Consider the following 18,239-nt stretch of genomic DNA (forward strand, 5'->3'; position numbering starts at 1 on the left):
CTGACTGACCCCCAGCCTGGGGGTGTTTAAGTGGGCTGCGAGGCTGGGTGGCACTGCAGGATGGCACTCAGGACCCTCACTCTGGGCCCAGAGTGCTCTGTACTATTCTGGCCAGTTGACCCCCAACTCTTGACCAAGCTCTGGACCAACTCTTGACCAAGCTGCCCCAGTCTGCTCTGGCTGCTTCCCTTCCTAAGGAGGAATAGGAGGCTCCTGACTCCCACAGAACCAAGATGGGGTGACCGATAGCTTCATTCAGGCTCAGCCTTACCAAAACCCTGGTTTCCAGACCTCCCACAAGATTGACGACAGCACAACCTTACTCAGACAGGTCAGACATTTATAAAACAAGTGAATATTCACAAACTATGGGAGAAACACACTTTCCCAGCAATAGAAAATCTCTATAAAGTGCATTTTGCCCGCAACCATCTCTTCCCCATGCTGACCCTTAGGTCAGGATTTGGGGCATTGTTCTGAGGGAGCCCTCAGGGCCACCTGAGCTGGGAGAAGGGAGGCATGAAGCCACTGTAGAGCTCCAGGCTACTGGACATACCCTCTCCACCCTGCCCCTCCCTCCTGGCTCCAGGAGTGCACTGCCTCCAGGAGTGCACTGACAGGTTGATCTGGGAACGGGCTGGCCTGCCAGGGATGGTGGAGAAGTAGGGGGAGGTGGTTCTGCCAACCTGTACCTTAGGAGACAGCCAGCATCAGACAGGCAGGAAAAGAAATCATCCTGCTACCTGAAGGCACTGCTAGTGAATACTGAATCTGGGCCTCAGCCTTTGGCCTTCCCATGGTCTCAGATTTGTCCTTCCAGGTTTGCTTTACTCTCTTTCTGGCAATGGCCCCTGATACTCTTTCCTCTCGGCTGGGGCTGAGGGAACAGGGAAGCCCCCAACCCAACGCTCTGAATGCACACCATCCCCTGTGCCCTGCTCCCCTCCAATGATGATGGGACATTTCTTTTTTTTTTTTTTTTTTTCTGAGACAGAGTCTCGATCTGTCACCCAGGCTGGAGTGCAGTGGCCGGATCTCAGCTCACTGCAAGCTCCGCCTCCCGGGTTTACACCATTCTCCTGCCTCAGCCTCCCGAGTAGCTGGGACTACAGGCGCCCGCCACCCCGCCCGGCTAATTTTTTGTATTTTTTAGTAGAGACGGGGTTTCACCAGGTTAGCCAGGATGGTCTCGATCTCCTGACCTTGTGATCCACCCGTCTCGGCCTCCCAAAGTGCTGGGATTACAGGCTTGAGCCACCGCGCCCAGCCTATGATGGGACATTTCTAGTGAGGGTGACATACATACAACAGTTGGACTCTAAAGGCAGCTCTCTGGCTGAGAGAACCTGAGGATATCTCAGGAAGAAGCCTGTCAGTGTGGTGGACAGCTACAGGAGATGGGTCTGGCCCCAGGGTTCTGGTCCAAGGACAGAGGACAGTGAGGGATCGGGCTGGGGCCAAAAGAATTAACAGATCTGAGGCTAGGAAAGGTCACAGGGGAGGTAGAAAGGAAATGGCCCAAAGGCCAGCTTAATGATACATGTGAGGACAAAAATCCAAACAGGAATCAGCCTCATAGCCACACACACACACACACACATACCACATACACACACACACTCTTCGTGGCTCAAGTGCAGGCCACAGGGTGGAAGGAAGACTTGCTCTCGTTGGCCACTATTGTCCTTTCCATGACATCTTTCTCAACGCAGGCCTTTGGCAGTGGGAAGGAAGAGGTGGGAGGCACAGGCCACTCCTGGAATGCGAGGGTTGGCTTCTCTGGGTCAAACCTCCCACCTACTGCTCCTGGAAGGGATGGTGTGCTGGGTGTAATCTCTGCTCGGACTTTTGCCAACTGTCCCTGGCAGTCCCCATCCCTGAGTCCCTCCACCTGAGTCCTTGGAGCTCAGCTACTGGGAGAGCTGACACGGCAGTCTGGATGCTGACAAGTCCAGGGTAGGCCCTGGAAGCCAACAGAACAAAGACTAGAATGGTTTCCCTGGCTGGGTGTCAGCTGTCCTCACTGGCAGCACTGTGGTGGTGCCTTGGAGTGTGGCCAGAGAAACCAGGGGACCTTATGCCACTGGAACCTGGGCTCCTCCTGGTAGAGTGACTGAGTTTGACCCTGGCCCCTCCACAGCTCCTGGGTAAGCTCTGAGGCTGGCTCTCAGCTTCTGGGAAAGGAACCGTGACAGCTGGGATTCTAACTTAGGTTCTAAATCCTGAAAAGGTAGGTGTGCTGTCTTAGGCTCCTATTACAGTACCAGGCATATCCCACACCAGCCAGGTATCTGCACGTACTTCTGTAGGGTGGTGGAAACTTTTTAGATCTGTCTATGGCCTCATATGCTCAGTCCCAGATGCCCAAGGAAGGGCCTGGGACTGAGCCCAGTAGCAGAGAATTTTAAAATAAGAAAGAGAGGCCAGGTGGCTACACCTGGACAGCATCCATCCACTCTGGCCTGCTCAGCCTCCAGGTCAGAAAGCAGGAACTCAGCAGGGCTCTGGCTGCCTCCAGAATCCCATGCTTTGGACAACAGCCAGAACTGCTGCCCTCCTGCTCCACAGTCTGACGTGAGGAGGGAGGGAAGGAGGTGTAGGGAGGCAGATGCCAGAATCCCTGCTAGGGTCCTACCACTAGGTTCTGTTCAGACAAGGCAGCTGGCTTGCAGGGACAGGTCTCGGCTGAAAGTCACTGCCATAACCTCGAGTCTTGTGTCTGGAGGCCGGGAAACAGCACTGGTGTGCTACAGGTACTCTCCTAGCCCAGGCAACATTCAGAATCACGAGTGTCAACAGATGCATGCACACGCAAACAGGCACACCACTCCCTCCTCTGCACACGCGCATACACACACACACATGCTCGCTCTCTCTCTGCCCGGTGATCAGCTTCTCTGCAGGTTGTACTCTGCTGCCGCGGTGGCTGCTTGGGCACCCAGGCTTTGCTCACGGAGCAAGGGCTCTGCAGCTGGAAGAGAAAAACAAGTGCAAAAGGAGCATTCAGGAGGCTGCTCAGTTGCCCAGGGACACAAGCTCCTCTGGCTGCTTCTTTGGGGACACTCAGAGTGGGAACTGGGAAGAGCTGAAAGAGTGAGCTGAAAGGGCCATGGTACCTGGGCACAGGTTGTTGCTGGGATGCCACTGGGATGAGAGAATACTGCCCCTCCGAAGTGCTGATGCAGGACAAGCTCCCCACTGCAGGCCCTCCACCCAGGGCTGCGGGCAGCAGAGGAGGAGGAGGAGGAGAAGGCTATGTGAGAGTCACGTGAAGCCTTGGGGGATACTTGCTCAGATATGACAAGGGCAGCTTCTGAATCAAGGCACAGCAGCTGCTGCCTGAGATGGAGAATCAGGAAAAAATGGCTGGAAGAGAAGCCCGCTGGGACCAGTAATTTTGAAGAGTAAGGCAATGACTGAGTTTAGAATCAGCAGGTGAGCACATTTCCACATATAGATGAAAGCACCCTGGCACAGTGCTGGAAGATTGTGGGGGCAGGAGGGAGAGAGGAGACACAAGGATGACTCATTTTAAAGATTTGTGACATCCGGAATCTGGGGCAAAGAGAAGAAACAGCTTCATCCCTGATAACAAAGGAAGGACAGGGTGTGCCTGTCACAATGCTGGGTTATCTGTTTAAATAGGTTTAGTGTGTCTGAGAGTCTACAGAGACACACAGCGTCCCATTAAAAGTTTGTGCAGTTTAAATGTGGGTGAGGTAGGTAATAAGTAGGCTTGCTAAGCCTGCCGTGGGTCAGGTACTATACACTTGTGCTACGGCTGAATTCTGCCCCCACAAAATTTTTATATTGAAGTCCTAACTCCCAGTACCCCAGAAGGTGACTGTATTTGGAGACAGGGTCTTTACAGAGGTAATTAAGTTAAATGAGGTCATTAGTGCAGGCCCTAATCCAATATGACTGGTGTCCTTAAAGGAAGAGGAAATTTAGACCCAAACAGTACAGAAGGAAGACCATGTGAAGATATACGGAGAAGATGGCTGCTTATAAACCACAGAGAGGAGCCTCAGAAGAAAAGAAGCCAACCCTGGCAACATTTTGATCTCAGACTTCTAGCCTCCAGAACAGTGAGAGGACAGATTTCTGTTGATTAAGCCACGCAGTCTGTGGTACTTTGTCATGGCAGCCTGAGCAGACTAACAAACTTGAGATCCCAGTAACCTTGAAGCTTGCCCTCCATTTTTGTTGAGAAAACAGAAACCAGAGAGGAGAAGGAACTTGCCCAGGACAACAGCAATCATAAGTGGCAGAGCCAAGAAGGAAATCCACATCTGTCTGATTCTCAAATCTGTATTTTTACCAGCAAATAATCTCTATATGATAGTATTGCTCATTAAGACTTTTGGGGAAGACTTTTAGAAGAAATTCAACATGGCAGCATGAAGACTAATATCCAACAGACATACATGTGAGTTAAGCTGTTATTCAAAAAGGGAACATGCTCTTAAAGTCAAAGACATTGGAGGCAAGGATTCAGTATTAGTCTTCTGACACATGCGATGCTTTTAAGGCCACATACTAAATCTGAAGCAGATTTTATCTGATGATAATTTATCTGGAAGCTGGGCAAAATAAAGAGCAGACATAAGAGTGGGTACCTGTATAGGTCAGTACTGTGTCTTATTCTTTTTTTTTTTTTTTTGAGACAGAGTTTCACTCTCGTCACCCAGGCTGGAGTGCAATGGCGCGATCTTGGCTCACTGCAACTTCCGCCTCCCGGGTTCAAGCGATTCTCCTGCCTCAGCCTCCTGAGTAGCTAGGATTACAGGCATGCACCACCACACCCAGTTAATTTTGTATTCTTAGTAGAGATGGGGTTTCTCCATGTCAGTCAGGCTGGTCTCGAACTCCCGACCTCAGGTGATCCACCCACTTTGGCCTCCCAAAGTGCTGGGATTACAGGCGTGAGCCATCGAGCCTGGCCTTTTTTTTTTTTTTTTTAAATAGACAGAGTCTTGCTCTATTGTCCAGGCTAGAGTGCAGTGGTGTGATCTTGGCTCACTGCAACCTCTGCCTCCCAGATTGAAGCAATTCTCCTGCCTCGCCTCCCGAGTAGCTGGGACTACAGACACCCACCACCACACCTGACTAATTTTTGTATTTTAGTAGAGATGGGGTTTCACTATGTTGCCCAGGCTGGTCTTGAACTCCTGATCTCAGGTGATCTGCCCACCTTGGCCTGCCAAAGTGCTGGGATTACAGGCATGAGCCACCGCACCTGGTTCTGTGTTTTATTCTTTAACATGTGTGTTATTTTCAATAATTTTTCCCTTTAAGCTTGTACTATAATAAGCTAGCCATTTTTTTTGCAAATAAATGTATGTATTATTAAGGTGTACATGTGTTTATTGAAATATGCTGATTTTGAGTGTATACTCCACACACAGGGCTCTCTCTGGCCCCTGTTGTTAAACTAAAGAGATGGCTATTCTTCTGAAATAGAAAACTCAGGATTACAGGATATACCAAAAAAGGTCCTCGTTACCCAACACTTCCATTTTTTTGTGTGTGTTTTATCCATTTTCAGGGATGGGGGAAGATAAAGAGTGCATGAAGACTCCTTAGAATAACTGCTATTAATCTGGGGTTCCTGGGCCTTAAGGAGTCCAAGGATAGGCTTTGGGGCAGTCCATGGAGCCTCTGGAGTGATGTGCACATTCCTCTCTGTGTGTGAACATATGCAGTTTTCTGGGTATGGGTTCCATCCTCCATCAGACTTTCCAAAGTGGGGAGTAACCCAAACAGGGTTTAAGAATCAATGTCTAAGCTTAGAAGATAAGGGGGTGAGGTATAGTCAGGTGGATATAATAACAATTCAGACATATGTTGACTTCAGCACCAGTTAGTTTTGGGCACGCTAATGAAGGGAGGTGGCAGTGTCCTGGCCTCAGATAAGCCCTAGTCACCCAAGTCCCTCTATGATGGTTTCAAATCTACCAACGCAGAAAACCAATGTTTAGAAGAACCAGCTTGGCCTTGCCTGCAAAGCTAGTCAAAGGCCTATTCAACTAGTTACTCAAGCTGCTTGATCAGCAGATAACTAGTTGGTGCTGTGCTCTTGTCCTCAAGGTAGGGCATGTGTCTGTAGAAAAAGGGGTCTGGGGAAATCAAATGAAGTCTTGCAGAAAAATGATGACAGCAGGACTAAAGGGAAGGGAAGAACAGCCAAGGGGAGGCACCAAGGGAGAAACTAACTCATAAAACATTCACTGAAAAATCAATATCTTAGTTGTTCAACTCTTCCAACCTGTCATTAATACAAGAAACACAGACGTAACTAGAACAAAAAGTAGCGGAATGACTGTCTCCCTCTGCACCCCAATGTTAGTTAGCATGGCCTCCTGGGTACCTTTGCCCTCACACCCCTTCCCATCCACTAGATGCTCTCAAGAACCCAAGTGTATAAGTCCGCCCATCCCTATGCTCCTCACCCTGGTGGGGTGGATGCACGTGTGCAGGCATGAGTTTATGCTGGCAGAGGGTCCACAACAGCTGATGGTTTGGAGGAAACTTTGTTTGCAGACTGTCACTGAGTCTCAATGTTTCCCTCTCCCCATCATATTGGGCAAGGCACAGTGCCCAAGAGCTTGGGAAAGGCAGAGGGTTTGCTACCTGCTTCCAAGTGAGGGCCAGGGAAGTACAGCTGGGCCTGGATGGGAAAGAGAGCTGAAGCTCTTAGCTCAGTCTCATTCCTCAGGTCAACCACACCTTTATCCCTCCCACAGCATGCAGATCATGCAAGAAAGTGGAAGGGACAGCCATCAGTCAACGTCTACTTATGAAGTACCAGGGAAAGCGCTAGGGGACATGAGTCTAAACTTCTTATTTTCAAGGCAGGAACTGAGAATCAGAGAGGTGAGACTATTTGGGTGGAGTCTCACAACAGGCAAGTGGCAGATCTGGGACACAGACACTGGCCTGAGTGTAATGCGGGCAGGTCTGGGACGCAGACACTGGCTTGAGTGTAATGCGGGCAGGTCTGGGACGCAGACGCTGGTCTGAGTGTAATGTGGGCAGGTCTGGGACGCAGACGTTGGCCTGATTGTAATGTGGTCAGGTCTGGGACGCAGACGCTGGCCTGAGTGTAATGCGGGCAGGTCTGGGACGCAGACGCTGGCCTGCATGTAATGCTGGCAGGTCTGGGACGCAGACGCTGGCCTGTGTGTAATGCTGGCAGGTCTGGGACGCAGACGCTGGTCTGAGTGTAATGCGGGCAGGTCTGCGCGGGCAGGTCTGGGACGCAGACACTGGCCTGAGTGTAATGAGGGCAGGTTTGGGACGCAGACGCTGGCCTGAGTGTAATGCGGGCAGGTCTGGGACGCAGACGCTGGCCTGAGTGTAATGCAGGCAGGTCTGGGATGCAGACGCTGGCCTGCGTGTAATGCTCGCAGGTCTGGGACGCAGACACTGGTCTGAGTGTAATGTTGGCAGGTCTGGGACGCAGACACTGGCCTGAGTGTAATGCGGGCAGGTCTGGGACGCAGACACTGGCTTGAGTGTAATGCGGGCAGGTCTGGGACGCAGACACTGGTCTGAGTGTAATGTGGGAAGGTCTGGGGCGCAGACACTGGCTTGAGTGTAATGCGGGCAGGTCTGGGACGCAGACACTGGCTTGAGTGTAACGCTGGCAGGTCTGGGATGCAGACACTGGTCTGAGTGTAACGCAGGGCTCTTTGGCCAATGCCACACTGCCTCTACTTCCACTATTCAGCATTTTACCAATTGCTAGTGCCTTTTACCTTACAAGGACAGAGTATACAACTAAACTAGTGTCAAAAAGACATCAAGGAGAATCCAGAAGTCAGGTTTTACTTGATGATTTACCCGGTCAGGCTTACTGCAGGGCTAACAAAAGCTGGCGGGGGAGGGGAAGAGGTGATCCTTGGCCAGGAACCTTTTGTATTCAATGGGGCTTCTCTCCACAGATCAGTCTGTACCAGCAGAAGGGCAAATGGAACACGTGAGCTGTTCTCCCCACGGTAAAATAATTGGACCAATGAGAGAAATCTGTACACAATTCAAGGCTAATGGAATCCGAAGCAGTCAGCAGCTTTGGGGATTATGGGGAACCATTTGAAACAATAGCTATTTGGGGGCTGGCTTGTTTTTCAGTTTAGCGAATGCTGTAAAATAAAACTTAAAGCAGAACAGACAGCTGGTGTGGATTTGAGGTAAGTGTGGAACCTACTGATTGGAGGCCATGTTTTCCTACCAGATCAGTTTAAATTTTAAGTGACTGTCCACCCTGTACACTGCCACAGGTCTGAGGCATTAGAAAAACAGAATCCAGAACTATAGGGCTCAGAGCTAAAGGAGACCTCAAAAGGCCCAGGATGTAGCCTTCAGGCTGGGGAAGAACGACTATTCACATCTTGCACCTAAAGCATGGCAGAAGAGCTATGGATCCAGGCCAAAGTCACACAATTTAAAATGACAGAGGAAATGGGGGACAAAGGGACAAGTCTCCCCAACCCCCACCCCACCCAATATAATATGATACTAATTTGGGCTACGTAGCCACAGCTCTGTAGTCCATTCAGCTCAGGGTGCTGGCTCTGACTGAAGTAACCCCAACATAATCAAAGACACCCAGAGAAGAAAGTGCAAGATGATAATGTGATTCCATTTGTATAGTGCATTTTACATATTCAAAGACTTTTCACATGTGGTTTTTCATTTTCTTTCCCTAACATGTAAGCTTGATGGGTAGGGCAGGTGACAAGATGCTATTATCACCGTTTTACAGATGAGGATGCTAAGCATCTTTAGGCCCAGGTGCCTCTGCCAGCACATGGTGAGACATGGAATACTCTCCTTTCAGCTGTTCCTCCCTAGTCTGTCTTGGAGGGAAGTCTGCACCTCCCCAAGTCCTCTGACCTCTGGACCCCCAACCTTCACAGTCTAGCTGGTCTAACTCCCCACTGAGCCACCACTGGAGGGCAGAGTAAACCTCAAGAATCAGTCCTTAAAATCCCAGTAGGCCGACAATCTTCTGGACTCCAGGACAAGAGATGGGTGCTTACCTCTGCACCCGTCATGTCTTCCCTTGGAATCACTGCCAAGCCTCTCAACTGGCTTTCTCGCTCCCACCTGTTCCTCTGCAGGTCCTAGCCCAATGCCTAATTCATCCTCCCAAAATGCCAATTGGATCATTCCTGTTCCAAAATGTTTCTTCACTCCCAGAGAGTACACCAGCAGACTCACATGCCTGCCATTTACAACCGTCCATCATCGGACCCAACTGTAACCTTGTGTTCCTCTACAATAATAATCATAACAATTCCTATAATAATTGCTGCTTACCAAGGACTTACGAGCCACACACTTGAGAAGTGTCTTGCCTATTACGCAGTCACCGTTAGCCGTCTACCAGTATCCACACTTCCTGGTTAACAGAACCTAAAATGTGTTGAGGAGGCAATGGGCCTGGCCCAGAAAATGGATTTTGATTGGTCTAAGTCAGTGATTCTCCAAGTATGGTCCCGGGACCAGCAACCCTTATAACACAGAACTGCAACCTCTTCTGTGCCCTGACCTTACTTTCTTACCCAGCTTTATTTTATTGTTTTCATAGCACTTACGGCCTCTTGACATTTTCTTTTTTTTTTTTTTTTTGGTGAGACTGAGTCTCGCTCTGTCACCCAGGCTGGAGTGCAATGGCGTGATCTCAGCTCACTGCAACGTCCGCCTCCTGGGTTCAAGTGATTCCCCTGCCTCAGCCTCCCAAGTAGCTGGGACTACAGGCACCTGCCACCACGCCTGGCTAATTTTTGTATTTTTAGTAGAGACGGGATTTCACCATCTTGGCCAGGCTGGTCTCAAACTCCTGACCTCGTGATCCACCCGCCTCAGCCTCCCAAAGTGCTGGGATTACAAGCATGAGCCACCATGCCCGGCTGGCCTGTTGAAATTTTAAATATTTATTTGTTTACTGTCTGTCTCCTTCCACTAATACGCACCCAAGGGGGAAGGGACAATGCCAGGCTTGTACACAACCACATCCCCCAATGCCTGGAACGATGTCTGGCAAAGTATGAGCTCTTGATATGTGTACGGAAGGAGTGCAGCTGCCCTTGCTGTCCCTTCTCTTTCCTCTTTGATCAAGAATTGATGGCTGAAGCGGGGGCTGCCATCCAAGCCCAGACCACCAACACTATTTCTGGGTCCCTTGTTAGGTAAGAAAAATAAGCCCCTATTTGTTTTAGCCACAGTAATTGAGCTTTCTATTATTAGCAGACCCCTACATTTCTAGCTGACACATACAGATTTAATTTTTTTTTTTTTTTTTTTTTTTTGAGACGGAGTTTTGCTCATCACCCAGGCTAGAGTGCAATGGCACAATCTCAGCTCACTGCAACCTCTGCCTCCCAGGTTCAGGCGATTCTCTTGCCTCAGCCTCCCGAGTAGCTGGAATTACAGGCATGTGCTACCATTCCAGCTAATTTTCTATTTTTAGTAGACATTGGGTTTCTCCAAGTTGGTGAGGCTGGTCTTGAACTCCCAACCTCAGGTGATCCACCCACCTCAGCCTCCCAAACTGCTGGGATTATAGGCATGAGCCACTGCGCCCGGCCCAGATTTAATCATTTAATTGATGCAACAGCAACCTAATTTATAGGTGAGGAAACTGAGTCTCATAGCAGTTAAGTCATTTGTACAAGATCACATAAACCTTCAGCTGTTTTTCTTGTTCTAAGTGCCCTGCTCACTGCCTGAATCCAATTCACTTTTCAGGCCCCCTGGTGCAAACTTCTGTGATGTGTTTCCTGATTGTTCCAGACCACAACAGCTCCCTTCTGCTAAGCTTGTATAGTCTGTATCATTTATCCAGGAATTCTAGGTTATTGCTCCTTTTTATCTAAGCAGACTGTTCAATTCTTGTGGATGGACAGCACATCACATTTTATATGTTTAATGCTCCCCCTTCTTCACCCACCTGCTGGCAACAATTTCATGTTGAATTGGACACCATTAACTTACTAAGCAACCTTGACCCAGACATTTAATCTCTCTGTTCTTTGGTCCTCTCATCCGAAAATCAGAGTGTCAGCCTGGCAAGTTCCAAATTTGTAATACAGGATGAACTTTGCTTAGTATCACAGAGCTAAGAGATAACCGAGAGAGTAGCAGGTTGCTGGTACTCCCAGGAACAAGACAGCACACATCTGTCCATCAGCAATGACTATGTCAAAGAGCCCGGAAAAGGTGAAGGGTGTAGGCATCAAATGCCCATCTCAGTGAGCACACAAATCCAGACACTCAAACCAGATGGCTGCAGCCTGGCCCCTGAAGAAAGAGGGATCTGATAAAAAGAACCTATCAGCTCCATGGAGAAAAGTCACCCTCCATGACGAAGACACGGTGCATAAGGAACAGCCTGAGACGATGACTCAGAGGGGACAGGAAATTACATTTCCCCAAGAGGGGCATAAAAGGCCCTTCCTGCTCTGGGAAAGGAGAAGCCAGTGTTTTGACGACATTCGGGAGGCTTCCAAGATAAGCGCTGCCAGGGAGGTGCAGAGCTGAGGCCACAGGACGGGTGAGAAGGGAGGAGAGGCCGTAAAAGCAAAGATGATGACAGATTGCGTCTACTGGTCCTCAGGCAGGGCTGGACCGAGTGAGACACAGCACAGCCCTCTGTCCAGGCTTCTCAAGGTCAGTGCTGCCCTCCACTGGCTGGCCTACAGAACACAGCCTGTCGGAGAGCAGGGGGCCTGGAGCAGCCTCAGACCCTGCAATGGGCCTTTTCCCCACTGCTTCACACACAGGTCTCAGCTTTCTTTTTGTTGAGCATGACTCACTTTAATAGGTAGAAAGTGCCACCCCTCACCCCCATGCCTCCCTTTTTCCCTTAGCTAGCAAAAAAAAAAAAAACAAAAAAAAAAAAACAGAAAAGGGCTTGACTTTTAAATCTCTGATAAAAGTCAGAATGGTGGGATTTTTGAGCTGAAATCCTAAAAGTCATGCAGTCCCACCAGATTGTTATTATTATTGTTTTTAGAGATGGAGTCTCACTATGTTGGTTTGGCCAGGTTGGTCTTGAACTCCTGGCCTCAAGCGATCCTCCCACTTTGGCCTCCCAAGGTGCTAGTAATCCTAGCACGAGCCACCACAGCAGGCCCAATGGTAAGGGTCACACGGATATGATCCAGAAAGTACTTATTCCCTAAGCCAGGATTGAACCCGGCTGCCACTGTAAAATGGTAAAGCTTTAGTGGCTGAGCATTGGGTGTTCCCACCAGATTTTCATCTAGTTTGTTATGTTTTAACCTTCAGCTGGCAGGGCAGTAGGCACCCCCGCTCCCACCTTCCTTCCTGAGGTTGAATCTAGACTGCTGTCACTCACTCTCAGGCATCCTTGCTTGGCAGCTCTGGGGTTGGCAACTCTGCCACCTTGGCCCGTTTGCTGAGTTCTTCACCAGGTGGTTCCTCAGCTGCTTCCAGCTTGCGTTTGGGGGATGCTGGGCCACTGGGTAGTGGTCTTGGGCCTGTAGGGAAGCGTGTCAAAGGGTCACACAGACTGTGCATGCAGCCAAACTGACCCCACACTATGCAGCAGCGGTCTTTAGGGGACAGGTAGCACACTCATCAATGGAATGCCAGCATGCTGCTCCTCAGACTTGCCCCTCGGCCTTGCTTTCAGCAGTGACTTTGCCTGGAAATGTGCAAGGAGAACATGACCGAGCAGGCCTGCTGGTAGCAGGGCCAGCTTTTGGGCCCCAAATGGCATGGGCTATGGGCCAGAGACTGACTTGGCCTGCCTGCTGTCCTTGCTTTGAAGGTGAGGCATTCCCTCTGCAACTCTGAATCAGCCTCCCTGAGCAGCAAAGAGCAGGGCCCCTGAGAAGGAGGCATGCTGCCCATGGAGGCAGCCTAGCTGGCCCAACTAGAAAAACCCGTGTTCGTGCCATCTCATGTTACTCATCTTCATCCCCAAGAAGGGAGGCGGCTCCAAATGCAGCAAATCTGTCCAGTCTTTCTCTGTGTGGCCACCACCCTGTCTGTGCTGCCTCCTCTTTGGCCTCCCTATGCCCGCTCTGGCCTACACTGTCCAATCTCTACCCAGCAGGCCAGGGAGTTTTTTCAGACCTAAGTCCAATGATGCCCTGCCCTACTGACCATCCTTCAGTGCACTGAAGGCTGAATCCTAGTCCTCGTCTTGGACATCGGGCCTGCCACATGCTGCTCATGCTGTATCTTGTCCTCATTTCCCCAGCTCCTCACTGGGACATGCCGCCACACTGACCTCCCTTCGGTTCCTTGAATGGGCTAAGCTTGGTACTGCTTATGAGCTTTTTCTTGCTACTCCTTCTGTCTGGAATGGTATTTTCTCAGTGTGTGGCAGGCCTGGCTACTGCTCATGACGTGGGTCTCTGCTTACAGAGGTGTTCCCCGACTACTCCAATCTCAAGTGACACAGAAGAAACTTTTCTTTCCCAGTCCCTCTGTCAAGGCGCTTGACTTTCTTTTCCTCCAAAGCACTGGTTATCTGAAATGATCCGACTTGGTTCCTTTACTATCTGACTGCCCTGGGTGGAATATAAGCTCCATTGGGCAAGGCCTCCTTCTGGCCTCAGTCCTGAATGACTGAAGTGCTGGCACAGGCCACAGGAGGCCATTGGAGGTGGGCTGCTGCTGCTCACCTGCACTGTTCACGCTCCCAGCCTGGCTCGAGCTGGGCTCTGCCACAGGGTGACTGAGGTCTTCCACACAGGAAGGGACCGATGCCAGTAGACCTGGGAGAGAGGCGGGGAGTAATCAGAGTGCCATCCCGCAGGATTGCAGGGGGTTACAGGGAAGGATGAAGCAAGCTGGGGTGGGGAGGATAGGAGCAAGACACTGAGGTTCCATTTCTTCTCACTGCCCCACAACTACTCAGGGAGGCCCAGTCCATCCCAGCCTGCAGTGTCCCATACCCAGAGAAGGTGTCAACCTGAAAGACAGCACTCAGCCTCCCTTTGCAAGTATCTGGCCATCCCCATCTGGCACCCCCGAGCCTGCAGGTGCTGTCCTTCCCTTCAGTGAGCTAGGTGTTTGTGTCCTTACAGAGTCCCCGGTAACGCGAGAGCTGCTGGTAAATCTGCTTCATTCGTTCAATGTTCAGCCGGCTGGTCTCGGCATGGTTGACGATGGGCCGTGGGTAGTCCACACCAATGATGCACTTGGCTGCCTTCTGAATTGACTCTGGGGCATTCCAGGGTTCATAGATGTATCGAGAGGGGAACCCTTTCAATTTTGGCAGGTATCGCCTGAAATAAGACACACCAGATGACCCATCAGCATACCTAGACCCTCCTTCAAAGGGCCCTGGGTATCCCATCCTAGTAGGAGACCACAGTGGTCAGAAGCCAGAGAGCGTGGTCTGCATCCTCACCTGATGTAGTCTCCACTGGGGTCCGTACGACGGCCGAAGCCCACAGGGCAGTAGCAGTGGAAGAACTGCTGGAAGAAAGCACTGCAGGACAGCCACATCCAGCTGCCTGCGTTCACGCTGAAATCTGCATCCAGGAGCAGCTCATCAAATACCTAGATAGGGGAGAGGATGATCAGCCTCCTTGGGGATCTGCTGCCATGTTTTTTCCCAAGTCACCACAGTGCCCCCAGGAGCCAGAGCCCTTCTGCTGAAGGCAAGCCACAGAGGATCTGGAGGGGATCTCCTGGACCCAGAAATCCCACCCCATCCCTCAGCCCAGAAGGGGGCTGCCCTTTGCTGGTCCTGACCAGAGGGTATAGGCCAGCTTTTCGCTGAGAGAGCACTCACCCGGACCCCGCTCTCCCAGCTGACCCAGAGGTCCCCGCGGGTCAGGAAGCAGGCCACGGCGTGCCGGGCCAGGTGGTGGATCCAGCCCTCCTGCCTCAGTTGAGTCATGATGGCATCGATCCAAGGGAAGCCTGTCTTGCCCTCGGCCCACTTGGCCAGGGCCTCAGGATTGCGGTCCCAGGGAATCTGGATGCAGATGGGGTTCCCCTCCATGCGGTCAAACCTGGGGTTGTTGGTAGCTGCCGTGTAGAAGAACTCTCGCCACAGGAGTTGCCCAAATAGGGAGAGGGGAGGTGTGCTGTTCCGCTTCACCTGAGGGGTAGGGGTTGCACATGGATACGAACACTCACCCAGCTCTTAGCATGATGCCTCTCAGGTCTCTTCTACAAAGGAATCTGGGCCCTCCACAGACCTGGCGCTCAACTCCCAGATGTGGAGGGACTATCCCCTAGAAGTGGCACAGTGTGCCTGCAGGTGCAACACCCAGGCCCTGCCTGCATTGTGCCACTGCTCTGAGCAAGAGGAAAGCTACAGAGGGCCGGGCAGCAGGAAGGGGCCTCACCACACGAATCTACACTAGGACTCAAACTTCCCAAGGCTGGTCATGTTCCTTGTCCTCAGAGTTCCTTGTTTGGGTCCACCTTCTAGAAAGTCAAAAGGAGTTTTCCTATCAGCACACATGAAAAATACTCAGTCTGGGCCGGACGTGGTGGCTCACACCTGTAATTCCAGCACTTTGAGAGGCCGAGGCGGGTGGATCACAAGGTCAGGAGATCGAGATCATCCTGGCTAACATGGGGAAACCCCATCTCTACTAAAAAATACAAAAAATTAGCCAGGTGTGGTGACGGGCGCCTGTAGTCCCAGCTACTGGGGAGGCTGAAGCAGAATGGCATGAACCTGGGAGGCGGAGCTTGCAGTGAGCCGAGATTGCGCCACTGCACCTCCAGCCTGGGCAGCAGAGCGAGACTCCATCTCAAAAAAAAGAAAGAAAAATGCTCAGTCTGGATTTTGGTTGAATAAGTTATACACACAGCCTGGATCTGGGGCCATAAGGTAATTAAGAAATCAGACCTCCAAGCAAATAATGACTTCCCTAAAGTCACAAGATTACTCACCAAACTGGCAAAGCTATTCCATGCCACAAAATCTCAATAATGGCAAGGATAAGGAGATAACATTAAAAAATGTAGATAGAGCCAGGTGTGGTGGCTCACATCTGTAATCCCAGCACTTTGAGAGGCTGAGGTGGGTGGATGGCTTGAGCCCAGGAGTTTGAGACCAGCCTGGGCAACATGGTGAAACCCAGTTTCCACAAAAAAATACAAAAAATTAGCCAGGTGTGGTGGCATGCACCTATAGTCCCAGCTACCGGGGAGGCTGAGGTAGGAGGATCACCTGAGCCCGAAAGGTTGTGGCTGCAGTGGGCGGTGTTCACACCACTGCACTCCAGCCTGGGCAACAGAATGAGATCCTGTCTCAAAAGCAAACAAACAAACAAACAAATGTAGACACAAGGGCTAGGCATGGTGGCTCACGGCTGTAATCCCAGCACTGTGGGAGGCCAAGGGAGGATAATTGCTTGTGCCCAGGAGTTTGAGACCAGCCTGGGCAACACAGCAATATCCTATCTCTACAAAGAATTTAACAAATTAGCTCTACTTGAGAGGCTGAGGCAGGGGGATTGCTTGAGCCTAGGAGTCTGAGGTTGCAGTGAGCTGTGATCAGGTCACACTACATTAGCCTGGGTAACAGAGCTAGACTTTGTCTCTTAAACAACAGAAACAAAAAACAGGCACAAGATGAGGTGATCACTCTGAATGTTGACTGTGTTGCCCTCTCTCCTGGGGACAGTTAACACAGGCTTATTTGCTTCTTGTCTATATAGCACAGCTCTGTGTGCAGCCCCTCCAGACCACTCCCTCCATCGCTGATGGGCAACTGCTGTTTCTGGACTCTGCTTTTGAATGCTGTGGACACAGCCCCAGAGTGGGCAGCTATGCTCTTCCACTTCAGACTGGCTCCAGCCTCACCCTCTCCATGCCTGTCACCCTGGGGACCTTGCCCCCGTCTACCAGCTGCCAGAGGATATGCCACCTCTAGGGTCACATCTGATGCCTGCTTTACTGCCTGTCCTTATTCTCTACATGATGGTCTGGGCTTCATTCTGGTGGGCAGTTCACTCTGTGCTTGGCTCTGCCCTCTTGGATACTGACTCTTCTCTCCTCCTCTGGACTATCCACACACACTTAGGCCTTTCCAGGGGCCACAGCCCAACCCCCTCCCACCAGTGCCTTTTTTAGGGTGACTGACAAGCCCAAAAGGCCTGGCTGCAGGCCTTAGCTGCAATGTGGGCACGTATGTCCCCCTTACCTTTTTATACAGGTCCCACAGGCGGTAGTAAAAGAGGCGGCAGGAGAGACAACCAAAGCGCAAGTAGGGACTGAGGCCTGTGGGGCTGGCCAGGAGGGAGTTGGCATTCATTCGGGGTCTCTCATAGTTGGCAACCCAGGCCTACAGCAGAAAGAGAAGGTGGTAAAAGGAAAGGCCTGGATGTTACAGAGGAAAAAATGGAGGCATTGGGTGGTTAAGGAACTTGCCTACAGTCACAGAACAGCCAGCCATGGAGCCAGCACTTGAACACTGTGCTTGTCCAGCTGATTTTGAAATGAAACCACCATCAGACCAAACAACGAGGCCATGTCCTTCCCTGACTTGCTCTTTAATTTGCAGGGTGATTGTGAACACGTTATTACGTCCCTCAGCTACGTATCTATTAAATAAGAACAAAATTTCCAGTCTCCTGCGGATTAAAATGAGTTATGAAAGAATTCTGAAAGCACTGAATGAACTCTCTAATTATACAGCAGGAAACACGGTTTCTACTTTACAGAAAAGAATCTCTCTCTCAGTCCGTCCTCCAGTCACTAGTGGCCCTGAGGTTATATTATAGACACCAGGGACTTCGCACTATTGTTCAACAGCAGCTGGGGAAGGAGGAAACTTCCAATCCATTCCTGGGGAGCAATGGAGTCATTCATTTCTGGGGCCATGTGTCATATAACATTATCGGTCATGTTTTTATCATCACTGGTTGCTGGCATAGGACTTTACTTTCCTGACTCGCTGTTCCATGCAGTCTCTCACGACTTTTTTTTTTTTTTTTTTCCTGAGACAGAGTTTTGCTCTTGTCGCCCAGGCAAGATCGTGCGGTGGCACGATCTCAGCTAACTGACACCTCCGCCTCCCAGGTACAAGTGATTCTCCTGCCTCAGCCTCCCAAGTAGCTGGAATTACAGGTGTGCACCACCGCGTCCGGCTAATTTTTGTATTTTTAGTAGAGACGGGGTTTCACCATGTTGGCCAGGCTGATCTTGAACTCCTGACCTCAGGTGATCCACCCACCTCGGCCTCCCAAAGTGCTGGGTTTACAGGCATGAGCCACTGCGCCCGGCCT

General features: G+C 50.8%; 1 protein-coding gene across 5 annotated transcripts in view; it reads right to left on the reverse strand.

Annotated features, from left to right (window-relative positions):
* Window positions 1-322: 322 nt before the first annotated feature.
* The window catches only part of CRY2 (cryptochrome circadian regulator 2), a 38,903-nt gene continuing 20,986 nt past the window's right edge, over window positions 323-18,239 (reverse strand). For 4 of the 5 annotated variants that reach the window (XM_077963023.1, XM_015114399.3, XM_077963025.1 and 1 more), the window contains exons 6-12: window positions 17,156-17,296; window positions 14,783-15,094; window positions 14,396-14,547; window positions 14,068-14,270; window positions 13,665-13,757; window positions 12,368-12,509; window positions 323-2,971 (exon numbers count right to left, since the gene is read on the reverse strand). In XM_077963023.1, the coding sequence (XP_077819149.1) occupies window positions 12,370-12,509; window positions 13,665-13,757; window positions 14,068-14,270; window positions 14,396-14,547; window positions 14,783-15,094; window positions 17,156-17,296 (1,041 nt within the window). In that variant the 3' untranslated portion in view covers window positions 323-2,971; window positions 12,368-12,369. Of the gene's footprint in view, window positions 2,972-12,367; window positions 12,542-13,630; window positions 13,758-14,067; window positions 14,271-14,395; window positions 14,548-14,782; window positions 15,095-17,155; window positions 17,297-18,239 lie in introns of all 5 variants that reach the window. The other variant, XM_077963022.1, reaches the window with a different exon arrangement.

This window comes from Macaca mulatta, chromosome 14 (genome assembly GCF_049350105.2).
Source record: "Macaca mulatta isolate MMU2019108-1 chromosome 14, T2T-MMU8v2.0, whole genome shotgun sequence".
NCBI classification, from domain to species: Eukaryota; Metazoa; Chordata; class Mammalia; order Primates; family Cercopithecidae; genus Macaca; species Macaca mulatta.